The sequence below is a fragment of the Apteryx rowi genome, unplaced genomic scaffold (assembly GCF_003343035.1).
Source record: "Apteryx rowi isolate R43461 unplaced genomic scaffold, aptRow1 scaffold_13, whole genome shotgun sequence".
In the NCBI taxonomy this organism is placed as follows: domain Eukaryota; kingdom Metazoa; phylum Chordata; class Aves; order Apterygiformes; family Apterygidae; genus Apteryx; species Apteryx rowi.
The window spans coordinates 5,165,732-5,193,504 of NW_020447530.1; the positions used below are offsets into that span (position 1 = coordinate 5,165,732).

Genomic DNA, 27,773 nt, shown 5'->3' on the forward strand with positions numbered 1-27,773 from the left:
GCCTCTTAGATCTGCCTGTGGGCAGGATGTTCTCAGAATTATCTCTTGTCTCTGAAATTTGATTTCTCCTAATTCAAGTTTAGGCTTTTAGTGGGGTGGAGGACAGTTTCTGTTGCAGGTTTTCTTTTGGTAATGTTGGACATCTTGTGAAGTTTGCTTGTCCTTAAGCTGCCTCAGGCTTCTGTAGCTATTGGAGGGGTGTGGAGAGAAGTGAAGTGGGCCCATGCTTATTGAGAAGGATTGTGAGAAGATCTGATATGCAGCTTCTCTTTTATTTTTGAAGCTCCTGTTTGGTTGTAGGGGAGTCCTGAGCCTTTAGTGTTCAGTGATGGGAATTTGTGGCTGTTGGTCTTGCCTCTGCTCTTTCCTGTGCAGTTCCATACTGTTGCTACCTGAAATAGGACAGTTGTTGCTCACACAGGCGGCAGTACGTGGACGCTGCTCAGTTATGCTGGGACCTCAAAAAACCTGAAGGATAGGAGAAGCCAGTGTGGGTCTGCTACCTCAAGAACAATCTTATTTGCACGCTTCCAACAGGTTAGAGAAGTTGGGTAAGGTTTCATGCAGAGAGCTCTGTGAGTGGGTGGGTGCAGGTCCTGTTGTGGCTGACAAGATCCCTTGACAGCAGTAATGGTTTGCTTGGTATGTAGCTTGTTCAGTTCCTTAGGGGTAAGGAAGGTGGGGCCCAAATGCCACAGGGAGGGTTGGTTTGTGGTGAGCAAGAATCCTGGCCTAGAAAAAACAAATGCATCTGCTGTCTGTGGAGAGGAAGGAAACAAGTCTTTGATGCTAGATTTTCCACCCCCCCCTCATCCCCCAAACCCATATGTACGCCTAGTAATTGTCCTATCTTTTTTACCCATGTGAGATCAAAATAAAACTTGCAGGTTTGTAATTAAAGCGTAACAAATGGTAAGACTGTCATGAAATCCTCCTGCCCTTTTGTGAGAATGAAATTTAAAAATTGTCACAAAAAAACCCTTCAGGAAAACCTGTCAGTGCTGATCAGGACAAATGAATGAATTAAACTTTTACTTTGCTTGCATTTCCTTCCTATTTAAAGTTTCCAAAAGGCCTTTTAACCTTGAGTGACTTCTTCTTTTCTCTCCCCTTTTCTTTTTTAATCTTTAAATCCCACAAAAGACCTGAAAAGAAATCAAATAGCCTTTTCTGGTTATAACCCTTTTGTGAACATGAGACACTTGACTAATTTTTTTTTTTGTTAATGGAGCCACTTAAATTCAGTACTATTGAACCATTATACAATGCAAAAATCTTTAATTGCAGAATATAAAGCTAGTGATGATATTTGTTATATATGATTTCATAAGGAGGTATTGTTTTTTTGGATTTTTGGATAGAAATACTTGTAAAAGAACATTGTCTTTAGGCAAGTTAAAACTTGCTGGCATATTTCATGGTATTATAGTGTCTTTGAAAGAAAGAATTTGTATACATCTAAGATTCAAGTTGCAGAATCAAGGCATTTGAATTTTAAGGGCTTGTATTTAGATTGCCTGTGGATCATACTGGTGTGTGTGTATGTATGTGTATATTTTWTATATATATATATATATATATATRTATATATATCAATCTTTTTTCTAGGAATCGGTCTGTTTTGTTTTCAGGACCAACTGTATTAACTGAGTGATAATCCCTTCTTGTGTAGGGTTAAACCCAAATTTCCAGATACTATCAGGCCTGGCATGAAATAATTGGAGTGATTTACTCCATTTGTTTTTCTGCACCGTTGGCAAATCCTTTTTATTTTCCAGAAAGATACGTTATCTCCCATATGAAAATGGGAGTGGGGGAACAAGTTCAGTTGCATCCCAGCTGAAAAGGTCTTCACTTCTTGGGTGTCTTTGGGATCATGTATTAAACATATATTAAAAAGAGAAAAAAGTTTTGTTTATATTCTAGAGTACTTAAGCTTGAGATTCTCTCATACCTTTTCTCCTTTGCGTTCATGAATGTTCAGCAGTCCTGCAGTTCAGAAAATGTGTATGTGAAATTTAAACTATTGTCCCACATGACCCCAAGCTCTCATTTGCGGAAGTTAAGCCTTCTGTAGGGCACCGTTCCAGAGCCCTAACAAGGAGCCCACTCTGTTTGATCTCCTACATATTTTCCAGTTCTTGTTTTCTTTTTTTAAAAAAAAAAAACAAATCTCCAAGTACACTTCCTTGTTATGCAGACCTGTTAATTACCTATACAAAGCGGTAATGATAAGAAAGGTAAGATTCTGCGTTAGTGCACTGCTTTTTCTAGTCTGTAATTGCCACAGAACTTCTCTTACGGCCTGAGCTGTGGGGAGACCATTAGCCTTCTGTGATGAAATGTTTTTAATCTGCAGGTGCTGTGGTAGATGTGGAGCTGAACTACTCCAAGTATTTGCCTGAACAGGCATTGAGTTCTCCTAAATTTTTTTCATTTGTTTATTTATTTATTTACTTCTTTTGCTTTCCAGGGAACTAATCAGTTGTAAAACTTCCTTTTCCATCTCTTTCAGATTCTTTTCCTCATTGCAATGTTAGCTTTTAATTGTAAAGGCTGTAGGGGAGGAATGCCCATGATCCAGTATAGAATATCCTTCACCAGTAAGACTACTGAAATGTATAAGTGGAACTACATCTGTAGTTCTTCAGGCAAAGGTATGAAATCCCTGAGGATCAGGAATGGAAGAGGTGTCTATGCAGTAAAGTAAAACCCTGAGAGATGTTACATAGACCAGTTGAAAGCTGTCAGGAACATTATACGTGAAGCTGCTGTGATGAGAAGCATCTGCCCTTCTTAAATCTTTTGTCAGGATGGAATTTCAATGCTTAAATGTTKCAAAGAAATTTCTAGGCGATTCCTTCCTTGGGGAAGGATCTATGTCCCCTTGAGGCTGAAGGCTTCTCTGGATAACTAATCGGTTGGGGCTCTGTCCTCAGAGGCAGATGAAAGAACTGTTGAAGGCTCTGTGTTACACCTGATAAAGGAAGTCATTAAGGAGTCTTCAAATATCTTCACATAAATCAAAAGCACTTGCATCCTCTTTCCTTAATAATAAATCAGGCCTTTAGGATTAGATGTTTTGAGTCTTTTTTTTTCTTCTTCTCCTTTCACTTAGTTTGGTTTGCCCCTGAATTTCCTTAATTAGGTCTTTCTTCCTCCTCTCTTCTGTGTGAGCTGTGGGGAGGGGGATGGTAAGGTAAAAACGTTTCTAAAACTCCCCATATTCTAAAATTGGAGACAAGAATTAAATTTGTATTTCCAAATTCCTTTATTTCTAAACATGAAAAAGYGTTGCTGTAGTTAAACTCAATGCTTCATCTGCAGTTAATGACTGTATTAATGATGAATAAAATTAAGCTATTGGTAGAGAAAAAAAGCTGGAACACGCACAGTAACTTAGAGTTCTAGGAAACAGCTTACCATGGCTGTGTTACTTTTTTCCCGTTTTGTTTTGTTTAACCGCGTATTTGACATTATCAGGCTGACGTAACCAGATTGCTGATCTCTCTTGCTGTATTCCAAATTACTGTTTTTTTTATTCCAAACTTATTTGTTTATTTCTAGGTATAATGGCTCCCTCCCTAATGGTGACAGAGGACGCAGAAAAAGCAGATTTGCCCTCTATAAGCGACCTAAGGCAAATGGAGTTAAGCCCAGCACTGTTCATGTGATTTCTACGCCCCAAGCATCCAAGGTATGCGACAGTGGGAAAATTCCATTTTCTGGTGATCCTGGGTCAAGAACAGCTCATGTAATACCACTGTCTGATTTGTCTTGCTGCCAGTTCTTTCTGTGATAATCAGGAAAATTTGTTTTGATGAAAAGTCTACAGTGGCTTCTCTTTCTGGGGATATTTATCTTTAATCTAGTTACTGATTTTAAAGAGTCTTTAACCTCAGGTATGAGTTAGTCTGACCCTTCTGCCCCTGTTCAGAAAGCTGGCTTACTAATGCTGACAGTTTGGTTATCTGAGTCAGAATAATCTGATGCAAATGCAAGAAGTATTTTTAACTTCTTTCTCAGTGAAGTATAAGATTGGTATGTCTGTTACCTCTTCACAAAGATAAGTGACTTGGTATTAAAAAAAAAAAAAAGTGTGAGCTTTCTGGATCTTTCATTTGCGTTGCTAATAATGATATTGCATATATGTTTCCACCTGAAGTCTAGTATAGGTGAAGGAGGACAAGCAGCAAACTAAATACACTAGCATAGCAAACAGCTCTTTAGAACTGTCTGGGTTAATGTGCTGGGGGCCAAACATATTTCAAGGTGTGAACAGTCGTCTTCTCTCCTCTCTCAAACGCTTTTTCCCAGAAGGGAGGAGTGATTAGAATTTTCCCTGACTTGGAGGGAGTGTTCTGTGGTGACACTCGCCAAAGTGAATGGTTTGTGAGAAACGTGTGTTACTCTTATGTATTTCAATAACTGCARAACAGTTGCCACCTGCGGACTAATAAGTTCTTCCTGAAGCTAATTTCTTGTGATCTGTACATTACCTCAAAATACTGTAGTTTTTTTTTGTTTTTTTTTTAAATATTCAAATTGCATGACCAGATCTCTGAGAAGTCCTGGAGCAAGTCTAGACTGAAGCTGTAGAAAACTATATGCTAGCTACAGCTYTACTGAACCCAGGGATTCATGGTTGTTGTGGACCATCAGGTGTTAAACTGGGACACTTGCTTTTTTTGGAATCTTAGGGTATGTTTTGGCTGCACTTCCAGGTGTTGTTTTGCAGATAAAGTTGGGAGAATTAGGTAGCTGAATGTAAGAACCTCTGCTTTCACTGAGGATGTTTTAGAGCTGGAGCTCTATAAATAAATAGTCTGAAGATTTTTACTTTGAGTTATGGTTTGTCAAATATGACTTTGTGTGGTTATCTAAGTTAACTCAGTAGCCCTGAACATGTGGCCTGGGCTTGTAAGAGGCATTTTAGATACGGTGGTTCCTCCGCCCTCTGGCAACAGTTAGATAGGAAAAGCTGTTTTTCAGAGTTGTGTACAGTATGCTGGAAATATTTCATGGTCTTGGGCTGTCTTAATTTCTGCCTAGGAACCTTAGTTCTGGTCTGAGTGTGTCACTGCTTGAATGTGCGGCTTGGTATCTTTGCTCCCCTGTAGAGGTAAATGCAGTGTTAAAATGCCGGGGTTGCTGGCTGGTTGCTGTCATTAACACAGTTATCTCCTGAATGGAAGCAGTTGAAATCTTATTATATGGGGTGTAATTCAATACTGCAATGGCTATGAATGTTTTTAGTTTATTGGTAGCTCGCAGCAGGACTTTTCAGTTATTGGTCAGAGTTCTACAATCACAAACTTTGTGTGTCAGTGGTAGAAGAATAACATATTTATCTTAATTTCAAATTGTTTCCGGCTGTTTGTTGCTTAACAGTGAAAGTTTGTCAAAGAAATTAGTATAACATGTTGTTTTCTTTTATAATGCATACCGTACACCTAAACTTATCAAARTATAGCATACCAGAGCTGTGGGTTTTTTGTGTGGTGTTTTTTTGATTGTACAGCTGCTGCATGGTGTAGATAAATATGTAGTCTTTTGGTTTAAAACTTTCTTTAAACATATTTGTCCTATTTTCAAAATGAAACTATTTGAGTTGAATCTTACTGATGAAATCGCCCTTTTGAAAAGAAAGGCCTGTTGCATCTCTGCATGCATTGGTAAACTCTCTTCTGTTGCTTAAAATTTAATAAATGAAAAAACATATTTTATGTATTTGGAAACATACTCATGTTCTCACAGAATAATCTTACGCATTTGGACTTCAGATAGTATTGTGGCATTTGAGTTTGAAAATATTTAAACACCTGCCAGACACCACAAGGTATCTGGTTAATGTTCATCTGCGTTGTTATTGTAGTGTAGATAAAATACGTGCTGTACAAATTAGTKCCCTTATCAAGATAGCATAGGGTCTGAGACATTTAAAGCCTCTCCTTTGAGGATTTGGATTCAGGTGGGTATGTCAGGTTGAATGTACTCTTTTTGCACTTTCTCTGAACCCTTACAAAAGAGCTTTTGTGTATTTATATTGTTGTCTAAGGCAAGGCTGGTGGCCGTGTGCCAGAACAGTGGTGCAGTGGATTGCAGTTCTCTTTCAGATGTGCAAAAAAGGACGTTTACATTTTAAAATACTTTTCATAGGCTTTTCTGACATCTTAGAAGCCAGAGCCTAAATCAGTTTTATTAGGAATGGCTTCTGCATAGAGCTTTTGTAAATGATTCCAGAAACACAGACAAATTGAGGAGAGAGAGAGCGAGCGAGCTGCTTTGTTCTTGGAAAATAATGTGCAACTTGACACCAGAATTTTTGTTCTGCTCTCAATCTTTCAGTCTAGCCCTTATTTAGGGAAGAAAAAACAGTGGCAACTTCCACTGCACAGGATATTAACAAGTTTCCTTCCTTTACGTCCTTTCTTGTAACTTTTCAGACCTGAGTTTTGTTTTGATTTGCTTCTCTGTTGCTATATAAACTGAATCCTTGAGTAGAAAGAAAAGTTATTCTTGGGGGTACTGATGTTGATTTAACATAGATGGCTGAAAACAGTCTCCATCTGTGTGTCACTGCTGTGGCCTGGATGTGTGAATAAGGTACATCTCTGCTTTTGTGCTAATGCAGTTTTGGGGCCCTTGTCTTAACAGAAACTGTTGCCAATTTAAGTCAGTATGTCAGCTTGAAAACTGCAGTAGATCTTAAGAGGATGCTTGTCATGTCCCATTGTCCCTGCTATGCAGGTGTCAAGGACAGCTGGAGCAGCGATGGCTTCAGTAGTAAATTTAGCTGAGATAATTACATATGAATCAGTGCCTTTTGTTTTTGCCACTGGAGTGCTTGTTTTTTGCCGCTCTGCCTTCTGGAGGTGCTGAAGAAGATAATTTAGAACTGTTTGGCCTACTGAGGGTGTATGGGTATATTTTGGGGGGAAGCACTACACGGGGTAACAAGTCGCAAGGTTTTTTTTCAGCATGCAGTTAAAATGTATGCATACATCTCTTCAACATTATGGACTTGGCTTTAAAACCTATTTTATAAAATCCCTGACTGGTGCTTAAGCACAGATTTAATTAGTGTCTTGTTTTCCAGAATTCAGGACACTTATTTGAGAGGGACCTTTCTGGCAGGGACAAAATTGGTATTATTGTAAGAAAGGATGCTTAAAATTCTCATGCTCTTGTTTGTTTGTGTATGCGGGCATGCCTTTAACCCGAAAAAATGAATGCATTGACTTAGGTCTCCTGACAAAGAGGAAGACTGTCATCAAAGCTGATCATATGGTCTGTGAAAACCTTTTTCAGACTACCAAACTTCTAGATGCGGATTTTGGTCACAACTCATCATGACACAGCTAGGATTGCTGACTTCTATTTTCATGCTATTAGAGCTGTTTACAGCTAACTTCTGATTTTGTGAATGAGGCTCTTTTTTTCTTTTTTTGGTTGAGCATTGTTATTTTTTTGTTTTCTGTTAAACTGTTGCCCTTTGCACACAACAGAGATGCTCTGGAACTCAACGCTGGGTGTGCTGTGGTGTCCAAGATAATGGAATTTTCTTCCACTGAGCCTCAAACTGAAATTGAGAGGGGGATGTGAGGTTTCAGAATACTAGCCTGGGAATGATGGGATCCTGAAACTGGGTTGAGTAGGGGTGCGTGTGTGTGTGTGTGTGTGTGTGTGTGTGTAGGGGGCATGGTTGGGGGGGGAGTTCCGGGTGGGTGGGTCTTTTTGTTTGTTTTGTTCTTTTTTTGTCTGGGGTAAATGGGCACGTGTATCTGGCAGGGAAAGAGGTATTTGTAATTGAAAACAAAACCAGCTTAATATTTGTGCAGAATAATACTTGAGCATGGTATAGTTTTCTTGCAGATCTTAGCCATAAAGAGGTGTATAAATAAGACTGATCCCAACCTCTGCCAAGCAGAGAGCTCCCTYTTCCCATACACACCCACTCTGGTTCGTTAGGCTGTTAGGCTAACGCTTTCCTTCTGTGCAAACACAGTTGGGTCTTCACTCACTAAGGTAGTTTCCGCATTTGTTTTTCCTGGTACTGTGTGTCTCTGTGATCCYTTACTTTGAGTATAAGTTGGATACAAATTGCTGTTTCCTCCTCCTTGTAGTCAATGCTAACTCCTGTTGCATGTTGTTAGTTAGGTGGTGAGAACTCCTTTATTTCCGTATGAGGAGGGCTGGTAGCATGTATTAACAATGAAATTATTGGCAATACTGAGCACTCAAGTCATGTTGTCCCCCCATGATTCTAGGTTTTGATACATTAAATCTCTTCATTGGTTTCTAATGCTTTCAAATTACTTTTGTGGATGTTTGTTGCTGAATAGGTTAAAAACATTAACAAGGAGCTCCATGTGCATTTGAGTAGTGCCAAGTAGGACATCAGGAAACATGAAGTGTGCACAAGACTTCAGGGGTTGACATTAGCCTTCTAGGATTCCCTTGGATTACTCTTGACACGTGAATGAATCCTATCCTGGCAGTAGGCAGGAAACTGCTGAATTAGCTTGCTTGCTATTTGAGACCTTCCAAAGTGTTTGAGTCAATGGGCAGGAGAATACTACTAGTAAGCACTAGAAATTCTCCTTTTTAACAATCAGATGTGCTTTTATGCTTAATAACCAGCAAGAATGCAAGTGTTAATACTGACTTGACAGAAGGTTGTATATGTTTTTGAGCTGAAGAGCTCAACTTTAAAAAAAAAAAGGAGAGAGAGAGAACCCTAATACCTTTTTGGAGGTGTGTCTTGATATTACGCCTACCTTTCTTGGGATCAAAGTTTTCTTTTGGTAACCTGTGGTCGATAAAGGCAGCTTATTTTCTCCCCTATGAAACTGCTGTTTCAATCTGGCTGGGGAAGATTTTTCTGACTTCAGGTCCAATTACCTGCCGAGTTGGCTTCTGCCTCCTACTGTCACAACRGCAGCTTGTACAGGCACTGGCTGGGTTCCTGCCGCTCTAATCAAGTTTCATGCTGCTGCTCAAAAAGAACAAAATACAGCCATACGAATGATTATTGGGTCAGGGGAGAGAGCTGTAACTTGTGCTTTGGGTGACTAGAGAAAATGAAAGAGTAGGATTCCTGCGATTAGTCGTCTAATGCAGATATTGTTTCTGCTTTGAAATACTTTGTGAATTTTGAGCAAGAAGGACAAAAATCCTTCTGGAACATGCAGCTTTTGGTGCTCATTCTAGATGAGAGCTATGGAGGTCAGATGCTGTCAGGATGCTGTCTCTGTCAGTGACTTCTCTTTCCCATTGGAGTTATTTATGGTGTAATCAGTTCAYGGAACACTAATTCGTTCTGAAGTAACTTAATCACATAGGTATCTCCAGAGTCCTGAGTTGTGCAGAGGCAGCTTTTTCTTGGCTCATCAGATTGGGTCTATTTGAATAATAGTTGCATCAGCGTAGAATGCCCTTTTCTGTTAAATAAACATCATAACATACTASGTCCCTATCTCTTTGCTCTTGCAAGTAATAGGGAATGGTTAGATAGAAGAAAAAGGTTAGACCAATTTTATTAGTATGACTTGATAAATATCAACTATAACCCAGTCTGAAGCTCCTCTTCGTGAGCTTTTGGGCCTTATTGAGCAGGATGCATGTCAGAGGCCTTGGAAAAATCATTCTACAGTGTTTTCTAACACAAACCATCTGTTTAGTGAAGGAAGAGGGGTTAAAATTATTGAGGTCTTCAGCAATTTTTTTTTTTAATGCCTGAACACTGTTTGTTTTGCTTTTCACACTCTCCCTTCAGAGGATAGACAAAAGATCAGAAAATGCTTTCCTTTAAAGCTCAGTTCAAACTACATCTGCTCTAAATCAATATTTTGAGCAGGTTCTGCTTGTATTTCTGAACGTCCTTTTATAGCTGAGGAAAGTGTGCTGAGCACCATGGCTGGCATTACAAAACTCTGGAGGAATCCATTTCCCCACGCACACTTCTGCTTCATTTCATTAGGAAGCCAGCACTGCACAATTTCTATCAGTTTGCAACTTCCTTTACCCTTTTGAAAATAACCAGGGGGAATTCAGTCTTGTGGAAATGGATAGCTAGTTAAAGTACAGACGGTGTTTCCCAGCTGAGTTTAAAAAGCAGTAGTGTAAGGTCAGACACTGCCAACCTTGGGTGCCTAAGCAGGGAGTATCTTCAGCTCTTCTAGCCACAGGAAAACCTACAAATAGGATTTGCACTGTAGGTAGCAGAGCCGCTCGTTTTAGTGAAAGCTGAGAATTTCACTACTTAAGCTTTGTACAGGATGACTTGTTTAAAACTAACTCATTCCAGTTTGGCTGGTTTCTACAATTTCCCTGCTCTAAGGATTTAGAGTGGAAGCTTTTGACCGCCTAGTGCAGTGCTTATGTTCTGTCCTGTTAGACATTTGTTGTTTGAGACTCTTGGCTGGAATTGATCTGGTCTTGGAAGCACATGTCTCTTGACAGCTGAGTAGTCTGAACTTTCCTAAAGTTTAAGAGAAAGCTTGGAACTGGTTTAGCCACAGTCCATGCAGCTTCATTTGATTCAAATGTTTATGCCTGAATGGTACTCTTGCTTTCTCAACTTGCTGGCAGTTGGGAGTGACACATCATGGCACTTAATGCTGAACTGCAATGCTGATAAGCAAATTGGCATTACTAGGTGACAATCTCCCTGCCGTATTAAATCATAATGACAATCTGCTTTTGTGTTTTAGATGTTTGAGTGGGTCGTGCTGCTGCTAAAAAGACTCTTGGACTGTTAGCAYCTGTATTACCTGAATTCCTAGCTGCTGTTTTGGAAACTTTGCTCTGTCATGGGGAGACTTTTACATAAGCCTGAAGTATTGACTTTCACATCAGCTTTGAAGTGCAAAGCACCCATAAAGAGACAGTCAGATTCTAGACTTCTGAAGAATGTAGGTTCATAGCGTCTACTACACAGAGAACCTGTCCTTGCCTGAGACTTGTACCAAGGAACTGAAAACAGATCTTTTGGCACTATGAAGAGACTTACTGTAAGGTGATGTGCCCTTTTTTGTTTGTTTGTTTGTTTTTGTTATCCTCTTTTAGTGAAACTGAAGATCCTTGGAGTATCTGTTGCTACTGATATGAATTAGATTGTTTCATGCTCAAAGAAAATGCGGTGAAAAGAGGAACATGGATGTAATGATGTATATGCTTTTTCTGTTGACTCAAACTGTAATGCCCAAGTGAAATTGCCTTAAGTGGATGAAACACTGTATACTACCTCATTTTTTTTTTCCCCCCAAATGTGCTCAATCACAGCAGTACGGAACAGCTTTTCTGGAATAGAGAAGTTGGAACTGCATCTAACACTGGATAGGACTCCTATGACTTTAGACTTTGGGAGCAGCAATTATTTTGAAAACACAAAGTAATTAAAGTTTCATGGTCAAAAAAACTTTACAAAGAAATTAAGTACTGATACTCCTGTTTTACAGATTAAAGAATACTTATTTTCCAGAGTGCTTTGAGATGTGTTGATGGAAAGAACAAAATATAAATATTTATGGTTTTGTGAGTACATCTGTAAAATGAGTAACTGATTTTGTCTGTTYCCTAAGTGAAGTACTAGGAGGGTGTCTGACTTGTAAGACTAAAAGGTTCCTGTTTCCGCAGCCGRTAGGTCTTTGCCTGAGAAGTACTTATGCTTTATTTTGGAGGCAAGACTGCTTTGTTTTGGAAGCCTGCTGTTTTGCTCCTCCTCAGCACCAGAGAGCCTCACAAAGATTTTAGGGCRAGAATAAGGAGTACCTTATCTGGATAATCTGTGTAGAAGGGGAGTGTCCCCAGCAAAGTTCTTATGATGATGCTTAATTCATTGAATGCTCCAAGCTCTTTAGTGCTATGTGGAGAAATATTGTTGTCTGTGTCTGGAGTTCATAGGAGCAATTTGGAGTTCTTTAGCACTTAGGCTTAGCTTCCACAAGATCATTATCTCTTTTTGATCATCTCACGAGCTGTCCTTCCCTGAAAACAAGCTTGTCTGGCCATTGGGTGTGCATCAGAGCTTGTACTTACATGACCTCCATGCAGGACTGCATGTGTGGTTGTACAGACTTGTCTTTAATTTCTGCATGTGTCCACTGTCCGTAGTGATTCTGCCAGTACTTCAAGAAGTTCAGGACTCTGCAGATGCCTGGTATGAGATAATGCCTGCGGTAGAAGACAGAGGTAACTTAAARTATACTAATTCAGTAATAGCAGATGCCTATCACTTTGACTTGAGGAAGCTCATTGCAGGCCCAGCACTTAACCCAAGCGTGAGCTTTATATCCAGTTCACCACAGCCAGGAAGTGATGGATACTGTCATTTTTGCTTTTTGATATTGCTAAGCAAGGAGGGGTATTAGTCCATCTCATGCTGAAAAACTGCGGATTTGGCAGACTGAAGTCAGATTTCCATTCCTCCACCCCCTCACCCCCCTGAATTTTCCCTCTAGTGACTGTTGGTTTGGTATTTGACTGGTGGCTCGTGAGAATGGGACCAGTGTTTTAACAGTGACTCTTCTCAAACTGAGATTATCCTGGCGTTATTCTCTCAGCCTCAGACGTCCACAAGTACCACTGTTGTGGCTCCAGAGATGCCTTTTGGAACTATTCCTCTTTTCTTGACTTGAGATACTGAGAAAAGCTTTTCTTCCTATTCTGCCCTAACCCAGGGTAAAGAAAGGAGAAACAAACATGTCTTTGGTTTTTCATGGCTCACGTGTGACCAAAGGAATTTTGGTTCCAGGGCCTGTTATAGTTATTTGTACCTGCAGAATTTTGCTTCTCTTTCCAGACCTTCCAATGGATTTGAGGCTTAGATGAMAAAGCAGTCCCAGTTTGCAGCTTGGATAGCTCTTATGTCTGCAACAGTGCTGCTCAGCCTCGGTGAGGGATGTTGTCCTTGATAGCAGATCATCTAAAAAGAACCTGCAACTTGCCTGGTGACATAAAACAGGGCTTTTGCTTGCTCTGCAGCAAGGCAAATTTGTTTTTATTGCCAGTTAATCTCAAGTCTCAGTTAAGTGTAACTAAAGAGACACTTTGCTTTGTAGGATTAGACTTCAGGTGATGGTGACGCTTGCTGTATACCCACAGACTGAAGCTGTTTCAGCTGCTGCTTTCATTGCCTAGCTTCTGCAAGTAATGAGTTTCCTTCTAAACCAGGAGTCAGGGCTTTATGGGACCTGAATTTAGTATATTCCCATCCCTGATAGACAATTTTWTTTATTTATTTATTTTTTGAACCAGTCTGCTTGTTCTCTAGCACTTCGGGGAATTCTCTGTAGAAACTGTTCCCTTTGGGTGGGTGTTACAGCCTCTAGGGATTAGTGTCTGTCCCTGCCCCCAGACACTGTATTTTCCTAAGCAGCTGCTGTTGCTGAGGCTTAATTTCACCTGAACTGGGATATTATTCCACCTTTTCCATCCCTTTCTTTATAAGCTGCGTGCCTGCTTGAGTCTGAGTTATGCTGTCTTTTTTTTTATTGACGGGACTAAATTCATAGGACCAGCAGCTGCCTATCTGTACCACAAGTGTCCAAAGGTTTGGTGATACCGGTTCAGGTGACTTCATTCTCAGAGCTGTGTTAAGACCCATCATGGTCTCTCTTTTATAATCCCAGTGACCTGACCCTTCCTGCAGAATGGTTCCACTCCAGAGTTTGGCTGCAGTTGCATTTCACCAGCGTAACGCAATGCTATTGCTGAAATATCTGGAGACTCTACTTGGGGAAAGCTGTCTTTCAGTCCTTTGCTTGAGTATGGAGTCTGGGATCCTTCTTCCCACAACTGGATCTGCTTGGAGTCCCTAACTGTATGGATGGATATAAGCTGACTGCACGTACCTAAACAACCAACCTCTCTCTCTTTGAAACTCTTTGCTTTCCGATATTTGGGCTATGCATCTGTTTATCACCCTGTGACTCTTCTCTGGACTCCTGCTCAGGCCTTGGGCCTAACACACYGCTCATGCTAAGACCTAATGTATTCTGGGAGTAGCACTATTAGGGTGAAGCGCGAGCAAAATGTACGCCAGGTACTCAAGGACAAAAAAGAAYGAGGTCTGCTATCCTGGCAGTTTTGTAGGTAACTGCTTGTTAGTACCTGATCAGCCCGACTGAAACTCTTCAGAATTAAGTAAACTTTTGCCCAGGGACTGAAATGACCAACAGAGGTGATATAGACCTTACTTTCCTAGCTGTGAGGTACAAATATATCAGCTCACCCAAACAGTCTTCGAAGCGGATCCACCAGCAGCTGGACTGCTGAGGCTCTCATGCTTCCTGGTGCAATTCAGAGGATGCCCACATCATGACGGAGCAGGAAGGATGAGCAGTCTTGCCATCGGTTAGGAAACTTTTGCTCATAAGCATGTGATTTTGCCAATTCATTAACTTGATAACTTGTTAAAACTAGTGAATTAAATAGCTAYAGAATTGACAACTTGGGCTAGTCTACAGCAAAGTGGTTAACCCCTCGTTTGCTTGTTCACTTGTGTGGCTTTTTTCTTAATGAGCTYGTAAAAAATAAATGTGGTGTTTCACACAGTGTGCTGTCCTATAAGTTTGAGAGATCACAACGAACTGTGTGACACATGCGATGTCCTTCAGAGTCTAGAATTCCAGGAGAGGCAATTGGGGAGATCATATGGTTGAGGGAACTGCAGGAGGGGTGTTTTTGCCCTAGAGGTTTAAGTGCTTGGTGAGTGTTGCTAAGGCAGAAGTTCTTTAGCTATAAGGCCTGAATGCTTACAAAAAAAGTGCATGAATGGACAAAAAAGTCTTGAACAATTATGGGTAAATAAGATGCGCGTTTGATGGCACTGTACTTCATATCTAAATCTTCCTTACTGTTTTTGAATTTTTACAGATCAGATTATGAGGAAATATTGARTAGGATAGTGACTGCAAACCCACTATTATTTAAGATATGCAGAAATTCTTTCTCTTCCCCTCCCAGTTTTCTTATGCTAGCATCTATTTTTCCACACCCTTTCTGCTTCAGCCCACTGAGGAGTCTTCTGCTGCTGAGGTCAGGAGCAAGGAAGTGCCTTGGTGGTCCAGGTGGGAGGCAGCCAGGAACGCAGCTGACCTCTCCTCAGGCRTGGACAGCTGCTCTTATTTTGTTCCAAATGGAAAACTGGCTTTGGAAAGCTGGATTGCTAAACTTCTAATAACTCAGTGTTCCTTCTAATTTCTCCCTCCCCTTCAAAGTTTTCTTAAGTCCTATTCTTTGGTATTTTATAATTAATACTGACTCTATTATACTGCCAACCTGCTCCTCTCCTCCAAATCTCTGCAACATCCTAAATTCAYTTCTAGTCCTTAGTGTCTAGGATTAATCTCCCACTGTACTAATATCTGCGTACTTCCTGCCTTTTTTTCTGCTGTTTGTAGAACTACTTTTGCAAGTAGTACTTTCTACTTTGTAGAAATACTTTTGAAAATGCAAGTTTGCATAATAGTGGCGGTGAAGCAGTGGCATTGCATCATCTGCTTCTGTCACCTTGAGGAGGGATTTCCCCTTCCTGCAGTCGCTTTCTGTTCTTAATGAAGGTGTACTTCACACGATACAAAATTAGGGCACTGATTTTTCTCTGTGCCAGCACGAGTATATGCTCAGGAACTCTGGGTAGGAAATAGCCTGACTGAACTTCAGTGATTTTAGTGATTAAAATACACACACGAATACCAAATATGGGTGACGAGGGAAAATGATTGTGTAGRGTGGCAGTATGAATGTACTGAATAGTTCAGACTCAAGTAGTGATTTGTTTCCTTTCATTGACTGGAGCTCACCCCATTTAACTTTGAAAGCACTAACGTGCTTGTATTTTGAGACAGGCATACAGAGCCACCCTCCTAGGTCAGAGGGCTGGGTGGCTTCAAACAAATGTCTGAAAAGCAGAGGACTTATGGAACATCTCCTGCTGCAGGTAGGGTTGCTGGGCTGTGCAGATACCAAGAGAAATGATAGTTCTGCATCAACAAACAAATGCTACAGTTTCCATGAAGCCATAATCCTTTCTGTTCTAGCGTTTGCCACGTAATGCTTAGCTACGGTGTAAGTATAACAGTTCTGTCCAAGCTTCGCTCCCGATATGCTGCTTTGTGGTGTTTAGTTTTTATCTAGTGCAACAGTGCTCAAAGGCAGTGKGGATAGTTCATCGCTCCTACAACCTATTTGTGTTAGCAGCTCCTACTTCTGGAGGTAACTGAAGGAGGGTCAGATGGGGCTGTTAAGGCTGGGGTTTGGTCCGAGACTGACACCTATGGTTATACACCTGCTCTGTACCAAGCAGCATGTGCCTGTTGGAGAGCAAGCTGATTTCATCAAGGCTCTGCTAACTCTGTAGCAGCTTAGAAATCTTATGTGTACGGTTAGTTATACCAGTTTAGTTATCTTAATCTCAGACTTAACTCAATCTGAAGATGACTCTAGATGGAGGTAACTGGTTTGGGTACAGTGCATGTCTGATATTTTGAGGAGCCTCATGTGATCTATTGTCCTTAAGTAAATCTTTTTTTTTCAGACGCTCAAGGTGTGTCTGGATAGTCAGTTTATCTGTGTTTTTGCCAAGAGTCCTATATTTCTTATGTCTTTTTGAAGTCTAGGAAATCTTCTGCAAGCAAATGCTGTACTCAAAAATTATTTTTATTGTGCATGGCTCTGTTCATGCTTTCTCTTAAAGGTACTTACTTCCTGTTAAATATAAGTGGTTAAACTTTCTGGATGATGAGCTACCACAAAGGGCAGGTTCTGTCTGTCTTTTCTTTTTATTTTTTTTCTCCTGTGAGGTGTGTGTGTGTGGGGGGGTKGTTTTTTAAACTGTTCTCAGGAGSACTGCTTGGAGGAGGATTTGGGAGAGGATTTTCCTATTTGTGGCAATACTACCATTCTTAATCCTTCATCAGTTAACAGTGGAGAGTTAGCTGTGAGCCGTTTTGGTGCATTCACTAGAAGTAGAGTTTAACTCATGCTCTTTCAGAAGAGTGACTGGTTCTAATTAAACTGAACTATTAATTCTGTGGGTTCCCCCCCCCCCATACTCTAAAAGATGGAATTATATTCTTACTGATTATTATTATTATTWTTTTTTAATACATCTCAATTACAATTCAAACTTTTTGGCCAAAAATATAAAGACAATGCCACTTCTTGCTGCTTGGAGATGCTTTGTAATATCTAAAAAAAGCTATGAATGCTAAAATTAAAGTCTCAAAGCGTATTTTCCATTTGTGTTTTTATGGTTTGCTGCCTTGTTTTGCAGAGCTCTGTGACAATCAGATGTTAGGCTCAGGAGTGTTGAGCAAGCACTATCCAAGTGGGTGCCTAAACAGTAGGCTATAAGGACTGTTCAGCACTCTGAATGATATAAAATTAATTGCTCATGTAATCTGAGGGAGAGAAAGTGGGGGGCTAATCAGACTGTTTTGGCAGTAAGCCTCAGATGATGATGGCAGACAACTGGTATAAATTTGTACTAGTGAACAGGCCTACAGGATATATGCTGGGGAAATGTATGTTTGCAAAACAATTCCTGTCCAGTAGTATCCCAAGCAGTGTGTAAATATAGGCCAAGTCCCAGTTTGCCTTTTTTGGTCTGTCTTGCTTGATTATATTGAAGAGTCTTTTGTCGAGTTCAGGAAGTTCAGAGGAAAAGCTCACGCTTTAACTAAAAACCTCTGATGAGAAGACASTAGTTTAAACTGAATGAGTCTTACTATTTTATGGAAACCTGTTCTCAGGTTTTGGAGGAGAGCAGAAAGTGAGGGAGAGTGGTCAGTGGTTGCTGTTGAGAAGATCTCTCCACTCAGTTTTTTTTGTTTTGTGTTTCTTTTTGGCTGGGGGGGGGATTTCTCTCCCCTCTAAAGACTTTAAAACCTTGAAGAGCTGTTCTTACTCAAAATTAGTTGAAGTTTTAATACAGTAGTACTAGCTACTGCCCTAACTTAGTGTTGCAGAGTATATTAGCTTTATTAATGAGGTAGGTAAAACATGAGTCGGATGCTAGCATCCCAAATGGATTTTTTTATTGTTGTTGTTCTGCCCATGGCTTCAAAGCATTAGTGTAATTCACACTTGGATGTGGTTCCTCACAGTGTTGTGGTTTTTGTTTTTTTTAATACAGATAGTGAGTTCAGATGAGAAATGAATCATTAGGTGTTTAGGAAGGAGCAGACTTATTTTGTATGGTCTAACTTTTAAGACAGCCAGTTTAAGGTGATGCATCCCCCTCTACTCAGCACTCATGAGACCACATCTGGAATAACTATGTCCAGTTTTGGGCCTCCCGCAGTACAGTGATAGAAAGCGATAAACTGGAGTGAGTTCTGCGCAGAGTCACTGAGATGTTTGGGGGCTGGAGCACTTAGCTATGAGGAGAGGCTGCGGGAACTGGCCTGGAGAAGAGAAGGCTTCAGGGGGACCTGACAGCAGCCTTCCAATACTTAAGAGAAGGACATCGAGAGCATGGAGCCAGGTTCTTCAGTAGTGTGTAGTGGGAGGATGAGGAACAACAGGCATGAATTGAAACATGAGTTTCAGACTGGATATTGGGAGGAACTTTTTCACCATGAGGACAGTCAAGTATTGTAGTGAGTTGCCCAGAAAGGTTGTGCAGCCTCCATCCTTGGAGGTTTTCCAGACCAGACTGGACAAAGCCCTGAGTAACCTGGTCTGACCTCAGAGCTGACCCTGCTTTGAGCAGCAGGTTGGACTAGAGACCTCCTGAGGTCCCTTCCCACCTCATTTATCTCGTGACCCACATGAAAGAATTTTGTGCAAGTGTACTGGAAAAACCAGGGTAAAACTTTGGATGGGAAACCTACATCAATTTAATGATTTTGAAGAATTTTGTCATAGATCTTGGGAACCACAAATATATAAAARCTCTGCTTGACTAGGTGCGAATTCCTCATAAGTTAACCTCTTACAAGATAGTTGGAATTCTGTTGATTGCATTTCATTTGGATTTGCTCTGCGTAAGACCACTGTTACTTCTTAAACAATTGCTAGTTAGGCTGCATGATGTTTTCTGTTGTAAGATCTGGTTTTCAGTTGCTTATATCAGTGCTTCCAATGTTTGACCTGATGCTTGTGGAATTTTCTATGGTCTATATCTGTTTTAAGCTATGCATACCATTTCTGACACTTAAACTTGAGTGCTTGGCTTGACTTGAACAGGAACTTGAACAGGATGGTCTCTTGGGTATAATCCTTGTAACTGCCTATTTGTCTCCTATAAAAATCTGCTGAATTTTAAAGGAACACTTAATTTAGGACACTTGTCAAAGTTTAAGTTTTAAAGATTAATAGTATTGTAAAAATGAACATTGTTACAGAAGCTTGTGCTATAGCAGGTCGTGTTGCCTTCACGTGAAGCAGAGTATGTGTCCCCAAACACAAGGTGGGCAGAAGACTTCAGGTCATTTGTGGCTCTGAACTTAGCCCCTAATGTAGAAAYGCCACACTTGAACCCAATGCCAGGTTCAGAAGATTTCTTAAGTCCTGTGGAGGTACCTACCTTTTGCTCACACCGGGTTTTAAAAATCTCTGCTCTGATTTTGCCTGATCTTAAAGGGGCCCAATTTTTTGATCTTAGAAATGCCTATTACCTAAACTCTGCTGCATATATGGCCCAGAAACAAAGTAAATCTTGATCCTGAAACCAAGTATTCTTCTGTTTTACTAGCCAGAGGAGCCCGTGGTTAATGCAGTCTCAGACTTTGTGTAAAATGTGGTAGCATCCGCTGCTTTCTGTAAAAACGATGATGGTGTTCTCCCCTTTGCGTGATGACTTAGTGGCCCCGGCGTTCAGTTCTTTCTGCAGCTTGCAGGCACTCGCACTGGCTCACTGATGGCTCTGACTATAACTACCAGATTGTAGGCTGTTCTGTAGTTAATGGGTGATGTTCCTTCTTGCTATGCCCACACAGGGGTGAAAGAAGATTAATTAGTATGGAGAAAAGAGAAGAAAGTGAAAATGATTCTTTAACTAGCTGATCAAATSACTTACCTAGGAGGGAGGAGAGCAGGCGAGACCGTGTGCTAGGGGCTGACTAGCTACACTTGACTTTTGGTTAARAGAATATTTTATCCCACCACCTCTTTCTTTGACTGTAGTTCTTAAAGTATGAACGCTCTCAAATGTTTTCTGTTTTGGAAATAAGTATTTGTCTTCTAGACAGATTTTTAAGTTATGCTACCAAGCTGACAAAGCTGCTACTTGCAGTCTCCCCCAGTAGCTGAAGATGTACACACTTGTCTTCAGGGTTTTTGTTTGTTTGTTTGTTTTTTTGACTAGCTGTGATTTGGGTGTTTACAGGTACCTCTTCCTGTTTGCTGTATAAATTGGATATGGGAATTCTGCAGGCTTCTGAATCCCCCATTAACTGTTTTGTACCRAAGTTCTTTTTAAAATATAGTCTGTAATGACAAGTGGTCAGAGTATTTTTTTATATATATTTTTAAACTCCTGCAGGAGTTATACTGACTGAGAATTRATGGACTTCCATAGGCATCACTAGTCTTTGAAGCAGCTTGTCGTGCAACTAGATGATACGGCTGCACAGAGGTAAATAAGCTAGTTTAACAAGGTCCTTGTACTCCTTTGTAAGTCTTTTTTGTTTGCTTGTGTTTTGTTTATTTATTTTCTTTGTGTTTGTTTTAAAGTAATTCCTTTAAGATATGGACAGCTTTTTAATTACAATTCAGTATCCCAATAAGGTGAAAAACAGCATGAGTAACATCTTGTAAACTGTCTGTCCTATGAAAGGAATCCACATTTAGTGTGAAAGGCCCTCCTACTTGTTTAATTTTTTTTTTTTTGGACCTTACTTATAGGGCCTTTTCCAGTTCTGGTGYTCAAGTGAGCTGGCTGAGCCACTAAGCCCTTGTTTGTAGGGAGGTTGTAATCTGTGGGGATACTGCGCTTAATGGGGTGTATATATAGGAGGGTGTCCACTTAGCAAAATGCTGCTTGAGTATGGCCTACTGATTTCCCCTGTCCCCCGCCCCAGGAAGGAGGCTTGTGTTGATCTGAAGCACTGAATTCTTTTTATTGGAAGTGATGATGTTCAGCTGATGTCTTTACTGCAGTTACAAATGCTTGCAAGTATCATTGCAAACTCATCTCTGCTGCTTTGCTTATGCTGTTCTTTTATGCTCGTGTTGCTGCTTTTATGACCCTCACAGAGGARCTCTGTAAGTTGCCAGGGTTTAATATCTCCTTAGAGCAAGTACTGTACTATATAATACTTATAAATACTATATAATATCTCCAGAGCTCAAATCCTATCCAAATTAAATCTGTCAATGCTTGGATTCTGTCCTGGTCAGCTGMTGTGGAAAATGCAATATTTTCCTTAGTATAGATCTTGTGGATGAYGATACGCCTGTGCRCTATTGGCAGTTGCTGACTCCAGAGGGGTTGACGAGCAAACTCTAGTTTTCTACAGTAAAGATTTCTGTTTTGCGTAAGTAATGTCTTGCAGTACTCTTCTGGCTTTCACTGGTCTTTTGCTTGCCACCTTGTGAACTGAGTTATTAGCACTAATAAAAGAAAAAYTTCATCCAAACCAGAGGTTTTCTTTCAAATGTTTACTGTTCAACCTCCTCATTCAGATATTGAAAGGAGAATGCAAATCCTTGTTAATGACTGACCAAAAGTCTTCATTTTCATTTGGCACACTGATCTGCTCGTTAGGCATTTTCTGTATTTAAAAAAAAAAAAAAATTGGATTGTACATTAGTTTAGATACCACTCCTTTTGTTACTAGAATAGATGACTGATATTAAAGGAAACTCGGAACTGATTTAAAAAAAGAGAGAGAAAGAAAGAGAGAGGCAATCTGATAATAAGACAATAATGCAACCTTTTTCATGAAGCATCTCAGATGCATTTAAATCTGTTTTATTTTGTTGCTGCAACTACCCAGTATGGTTTTTGAATGCAATTTTAGACTTGTTCAGACTTGCAGTTTTAGATGTGGTGTGGAATGAGATTATTCTGTGATGAGACAGATTAACATAACTTTTTTTAACAATGAATAATTGTGTTGGAATATAATAATTGTAGTGGAAAGGCCAAAAGCCTACCGAAAGTCTTGGCATGGTCAGTGTTACGTTACTCTAATTTAGGATCATGCCTTGCTGYAGTAGTTCTGCTTCTACTAATTCTAGTAGTAATTTGTCACACTGAGTGCACGCTGCCCTTCGTATGGGGGGAAGCCTAGCTTTTAAAAGAGGCGATATGGTTATGTTCAAGTGCYTTCGGCAGGAACGAAGGCCAATACCTGTCTAGGGCATGTTGTCTTCTACTTATAAATGCTGGTTGGCTGTAACTAGAACAGAGACCTCTTTGCTGATCTGGTGTCTCATGTGAATTGCTGCAAAGTTGCTAGGYTGGGAGAAGGCGAGAGATGGGTGTAGTATTCGTGCGGACAGAAATGAGCTTCTGAATGGCTGTACTCACATGGCCTTTCCACCCAAACTGGTAGAACTTTTTTTTTTTATTATTCCTTAGAATATACCTCTGGTGTAATGATGTGGTGGTCAAGGGGTATAGAAAAAATCTGTGGTGTGATGCCCCAGTACAGCGTGGGTTTTTTGGTTGTTTTGTCTGAGGGATGGGAGGTGGAAGGGGGTTGAACTTAGGTTGTATCTTATTTCTGACTCTTGTAACACCCTTCTGATATCAAGTTAGAGTTACAAACTTTGCCAAAATCTTAGAGTTCTTAAAATATGGGGGGGGGAGGGGTCTGTATTTCCTAAACTCTTACTTTTTAAATAATTGGCATAGAATCTAGTTGTGAGGTACCTTTGGCAAAACATACTCTGATAGTTTCTAATGACAAGATGACAGATAATTGGAAAATAAACTCTAAGCTTCTTTTTTCAGCTTGTCTTTCTTTCCCCCCTTGATGCATAATCTCCTGTGCATGTTAAAAATAAAAATAATAAAGATAAGAAATTGGGTCTTCTGATTTATTGAATCAGTTCAAAAAGGATCTGTTAAATCTCTTTTGCAGTTCTGCAGTTGTTTTCCCTCCCATCACAYGTGCACACCTACCCCGATTGCTTACCTTGTGCTGTGTTACTTGGTGGCTCTTGTGTAGCTGGCAAGCGAGGGGCACAGGAAGGCTTTAGTTTTTTTTCTAGTTTTAGGGTTTTTTTCTATCAGCATCAGTGAGATGACTTTACTATGCTTTCTGTCTTTACTYGGCTTTGTTGCTGAATATTTTCTTTCTGGAAAGAAAAATGTTTTAACTGTACTCGTAGTGGTTTTTTAAAGAGAATTTTCCTTCTCATTTGGTATTTAAGACACACAGGCCCTGGGCTTAACACTCAGCTCTGCTTAGAGCCTTGTTCATACTGGAATACATAAAGTAAAAATAGCCCAGTACGCTCAGGAMCTACGGGAGTTCATTTGTCACAGTTTTCAGACAAACCACTAACACTTGGCATGATGAATCAACACAGTGCAAGTTGGCAATTTTCATTTTATTTTTTTCCTCTTGAGCTGGAAAAACTATCGAGTCTGGGGTGGGGTGGGAGGGGATGTCTCTGTGTTTTGGGTTTTTTGTTTTTGCCATAGCAAGTTTCTTCCCTTGTCTCTTACACAAACTGTGGCAACAGGAAGGGAGATTATGTGTTGACAGAATATGCTCATATAGGATCAGGTCTGGAAAAGATACTTTGATATTCTAAACTGTGATGATGCTTTTCCACAAATTGTTCTCTTAATCATTTGTTTTCAAAGTCTGTATTGCATGGAAGTAGTTCAGAGCACTGGCARTTCTGGCTTCAATCCTAAAACCTTCATTGGATTTCTGGGTTTGAATCTTAATGTATAACTAGGTTTTAACTTTGTAGCCAGAAGTTGCAGGATGGAAGGTTATTTTATTATATTACAGTTTTGTATGTTTTTCTGGAGGATGAGGGGAGATTTTGGAGTCATAAACATTTTTATAATTAGAATATCAGTTACACTAGATTACCTCTTCATTTTACTACTTCATAGTTAAAATCAGTACTTTATGTGCCTTGCTAAGCAAGATGTATAGAGGCAAACATTAAAAATTACATGTTATGGTTGACTTCCAACTCTTCTGCTGTTCTTATATTTTCCCTCGTCCTGGGTCCTTTTGCTGCTGAAGGAAAAAATGCTGGATACATGCTGTTCTTTCATAGCTATCATTTCCTCAAAACTATTATTTTGCTTGGAAGTTAGTCTGCGTAGAAAGTGTCAGTCATCTGTGTCTAGCGGCAGAACACTGATTTGTGATCTCCTAGTGTCACAAATAAAACTAATCTTTCTAGATCTGGACAGAATTTCAGCTTGTCGTTCCTGTTGCTTTTGCACTGGAGAAGCTTCACAGTAGGACTCTGACTTTTTTCCTCTTGGAGTCTCTCTTTTTGTTCTTACAACTTAAACATTGTTCTCTTATGAATGCTTATTCTGTAAGTGCTGTGTGGGTTTTTTGTTTGTTTTTTAACTGAAAAAAAATTTGCGTTAATTTGTGAAATTACATTTGAACTTCCTAACAGCAGCTAGGCTGATGTGCAGTGATATGAAGCTGCAATTATCCCTATCTTTGTACTCCCGTGGGGCTTCRTTAAAGCTGTTCCTCTTTAGGTGCTTCTGTTTCCCAGCACAGCRAAGTTCAGGATTCAGCAGGTGCAATAAACAGTGTTTGTGTGTGTGTAATATTTTATACCAGTAATTGAATTTAATCGACACTTTTGCTGTTCTTCTAGCAACAGTAGAATCCCTGTGAGTTCTAACAGACTTTCTAGTATGTGACCTATGAGGACTATGTCTGGTAGCAATGTAGCAAAACTGCATTACTGCACGGGCTCATTCATTGCTGTCAGCTGCAGATGGGAACAACTGCATCTCTGAAATGATTGAAAATGGTGTATTCCTAGTATTKCTTACCATAGTTTATGGCAGACCCTTAAAGCATTAACTCTTAAAAACTTCTAATGCCATAACAACAATTTTATTATGAAGATGTTGTGTATTCACCAGGCTCTCCTGATATTTTAATAATAATAATCTGTTAGGCTGAGGGCAGGTATGTAATACTTCAGTGCTTTCACCAAGCAGCTGAGTGCGTTGGTAGCGTAGTCCTTTGCAGGTAAACTAGAATGCYGTGTCTTTTCATAATAGCTTCTAAGCCTTTTTTTCTTTTGACRGTCTCAATTATTAAATCTATGGCTGAATCTAAAAATAAAATTGTAATAAACATGGAGGGTTACAGACCAAATACTGTCTGACGCTTATACATGCCACTGTGAGAGAATATGCATCAGTTGGGCACCTGATAATTCAGGACTCTTTAAACAACTAAACTCCATATAATTCRCATAAGAATTTCCATTTACAGTTTTATTGACTCTGAAATACTGCTTTTGTTTTTGTAATTTAGTGGGACATAGTTCTTTTTCCACAGTGTATATGGTGATATCTCTGCTAGCTGTTACGAGTATTGTAATTCTACAAGTATTGAGTGCAAGTCAGGATAACAAGTATTTAATGTATATATACATTTGTGGCTCATTGGTAAAGGAAAATCTAACTTTTTCAAAATAATTTACTGAAGTAGCTATCTGCAATTCAGAATGCTTTGTGTACGCATAGAAAATGAATGTTAGTTACTGTTTAATGTTTGTTTTTTAGAAACGGAGATGATCAGAGTAGACTTATCCAAAATATTTTTCTTAAAGGAGAATATTTACTGTGGCGAATGTATCCATGTAKGGACTTGGCACCATAAAAATACTGGCTTTCTTGGGCCCTTTTAGAAAGGGCTGGGAAATGTGTACCATGAYCAGTGAGGTTCGGATGTTCTGGTGCTGCGCATTGGTCCCTTTTCAACAGAAGARAAGACTACGGGAAGGATGAGCCTCATGCTGATTGTAAGTGGGGTTGTCGAAGATCACTCGGAGCAGAGCACCCAGGAGAAGGCTGCCTGGTGAGGGTGTTAGGTGATATATGGGGGAGACTCGTTGAGCCTGGTTCCAGTCCAAAGAAATTCCTTGCTTGCCTACATAATAACATAAGGAATCTGGGTACATCATCATTTGAGAAGTAACTTTCTTTGGTGTTTCTCTAACTTGCTGAGGATTTGCATAAACGAAATCCTGACAGAATAAAGGATGCTTTCAGAGAGGGCAGGGGGAGGCGGAAAGAAGGAATGTGGTATTCTAACCTACACCCTCCTGTGCAGGGAGGAAGGGGGCCTGAAGGCCATGTGCTGCTTCCTCCATCCTTTCAGTTAGGTTGTGTCCCTTACTGGATCTTTCCCCGGTCAGAGTAACAATGTGTCCTTTAAGGCTCTTAGGAACAAGAGAGATCCTGGCTTTGTTTTCCTCCGGAAGGTAGGTGGGCGCGATAAAGCTTGAACAACGCCTCTTCAGCTGCTTCTCATTCCTGTTCACCAGTATTTGTTGTTTGTATTTGGAAAGAAGCAGAACAGTGTGGTTCTATTCACAGGAGGATTATGAAGTCCATTCAATATGTGCTGGAGAAACCACTTGTAAATGGGTGTGTTTCCAAGAATCCCAGGCAAGTGCCAAAGAGAGCTGGCTTGATAATTGATTGSTGATATTAGAGCAAAGGGGGAATTCCAGAAGAGAGTTTTGATGGCCTGCCAATAGCGTGAAAAGATGAACAGAAGAATTGGGGATTACAGCTGAATTTCCTGTAACTCCCTGTACGGGGTGGGAGGACCATGCTAGTGAGCATAACTCTGTGGAAAATCTGCTTTTGTCAACAAACTCCCGACTTGCTCAGAACCTCGGCACGCAAGCTGGGCCGATTAACTGTATCGATACCCTGTTGCATGTGATCTTAAACAAGTTGCTGTAGAGGAGAAATTACTGTGGTTCAGCTGCTTTGTGATAACTGTCCGAACGTGCTCCTGCTGTGGTAAACGTGAGGAAGCTGACCTGTTTTGCACTGGAGAGGAATAAAATAAAATAAAGTAACTGTTAGTGTCTCACAGCGTTGTGTGATGCTGTGAAATGAGGGTTGTGCACAAGGATAGTAGAAGGGTTGACTTACGGTAACTCACTGTGTGTTGCATTTCCCTTATTCTATAAGGTGTTTTTCCCCCCCCTTTTTTTAAACCTACTGATATTCTGGTATGAGAAGTCTAGAGGAGAGAGATGGGAAGGAGCACTATATGATATTGGTATCTTAACCGTTATCAGCTGACTTTTAATTCCCAGGAAATTATTGGGGAAATTTAACTTCCTGAGCTGGTTACTAATAGGATTCCACAAAGATCAGTAATTGGTTCGCTGCATTAAACACTTCTTAACATAGGAAAAGGAAAAAAAAATCATTTGTCAGAGTCAGTGGCAGTTCAACTGTCAGAATGGTAAATAATAAAGGTGGCTGTATGGAGTAATCCAGGAGGATGGATTATACAGGTTTTTTTAAAAGGCATGTGAGTTATTATCCAACTATAACCAAGATATTAGTAAAGCTAAATACTTAGAGGGTTTCGGTAGGGATCAGAATCAATAACGAGAGCTAGAAGCTGAAGTCAAACCAACTCAGATGGGAAGTTTTGTAGTGGAATAGCTAACAACTGGATGAAACCAGTTATTCTGAAGTAGATCTTTGCTGTTTTCTTAGAAGTCTGTTAGAGGATTAGTGGTATCACTAACTATGGTTTGTCTTGGGAATGTTGCAAAATATTCTCCTTGCATGTTATAGTAGCCATCATTTGCAATGTGCGAAACTGGAT

General features: G+C 40.1%; 1 protein-coding gene across 9 annotated transcripts in view; it reads left to right on the forward strand.

The window, feature by feature from the left end:
• Positions 1-27,773, forward strand: part of PELI2 (pellino E3 ubiquitin protein ligase family member 2) — a 97,246-nt gene that overhangs the window by 23,092 nt on the left and 46,381 nt on the right. For 5 of the 9 annotated variants that reach the window (XR_003251980.1, XM_026056248.1, XM_026056240.1 and 2 more), the window contains exon 2: positions 3,568-3,697. The exons of 1 other annotated variant lie outside the window; for it this stretch is intronic. Coding sequence is in view for 4 of the 8 variants with exons in the window: in XM_026056248.1 (XP_025912033.1) it covers positions 3,568-3,697 (130 nt within the window). In the remaining 4 variants the exon portion in view is untranslated. Of the gene's footprint in view, positions 1-3,567; positions 3,698-5,006; positions 5,123-10,760; positions 11,021-20,494; positions 20,588-27,773 lie in introns of those variants that run through there. 3 more of the 9 variants (XM_026056245.1, XM_026056243.1, XM_026056246.1) reach the window with 3 other exon arrangements.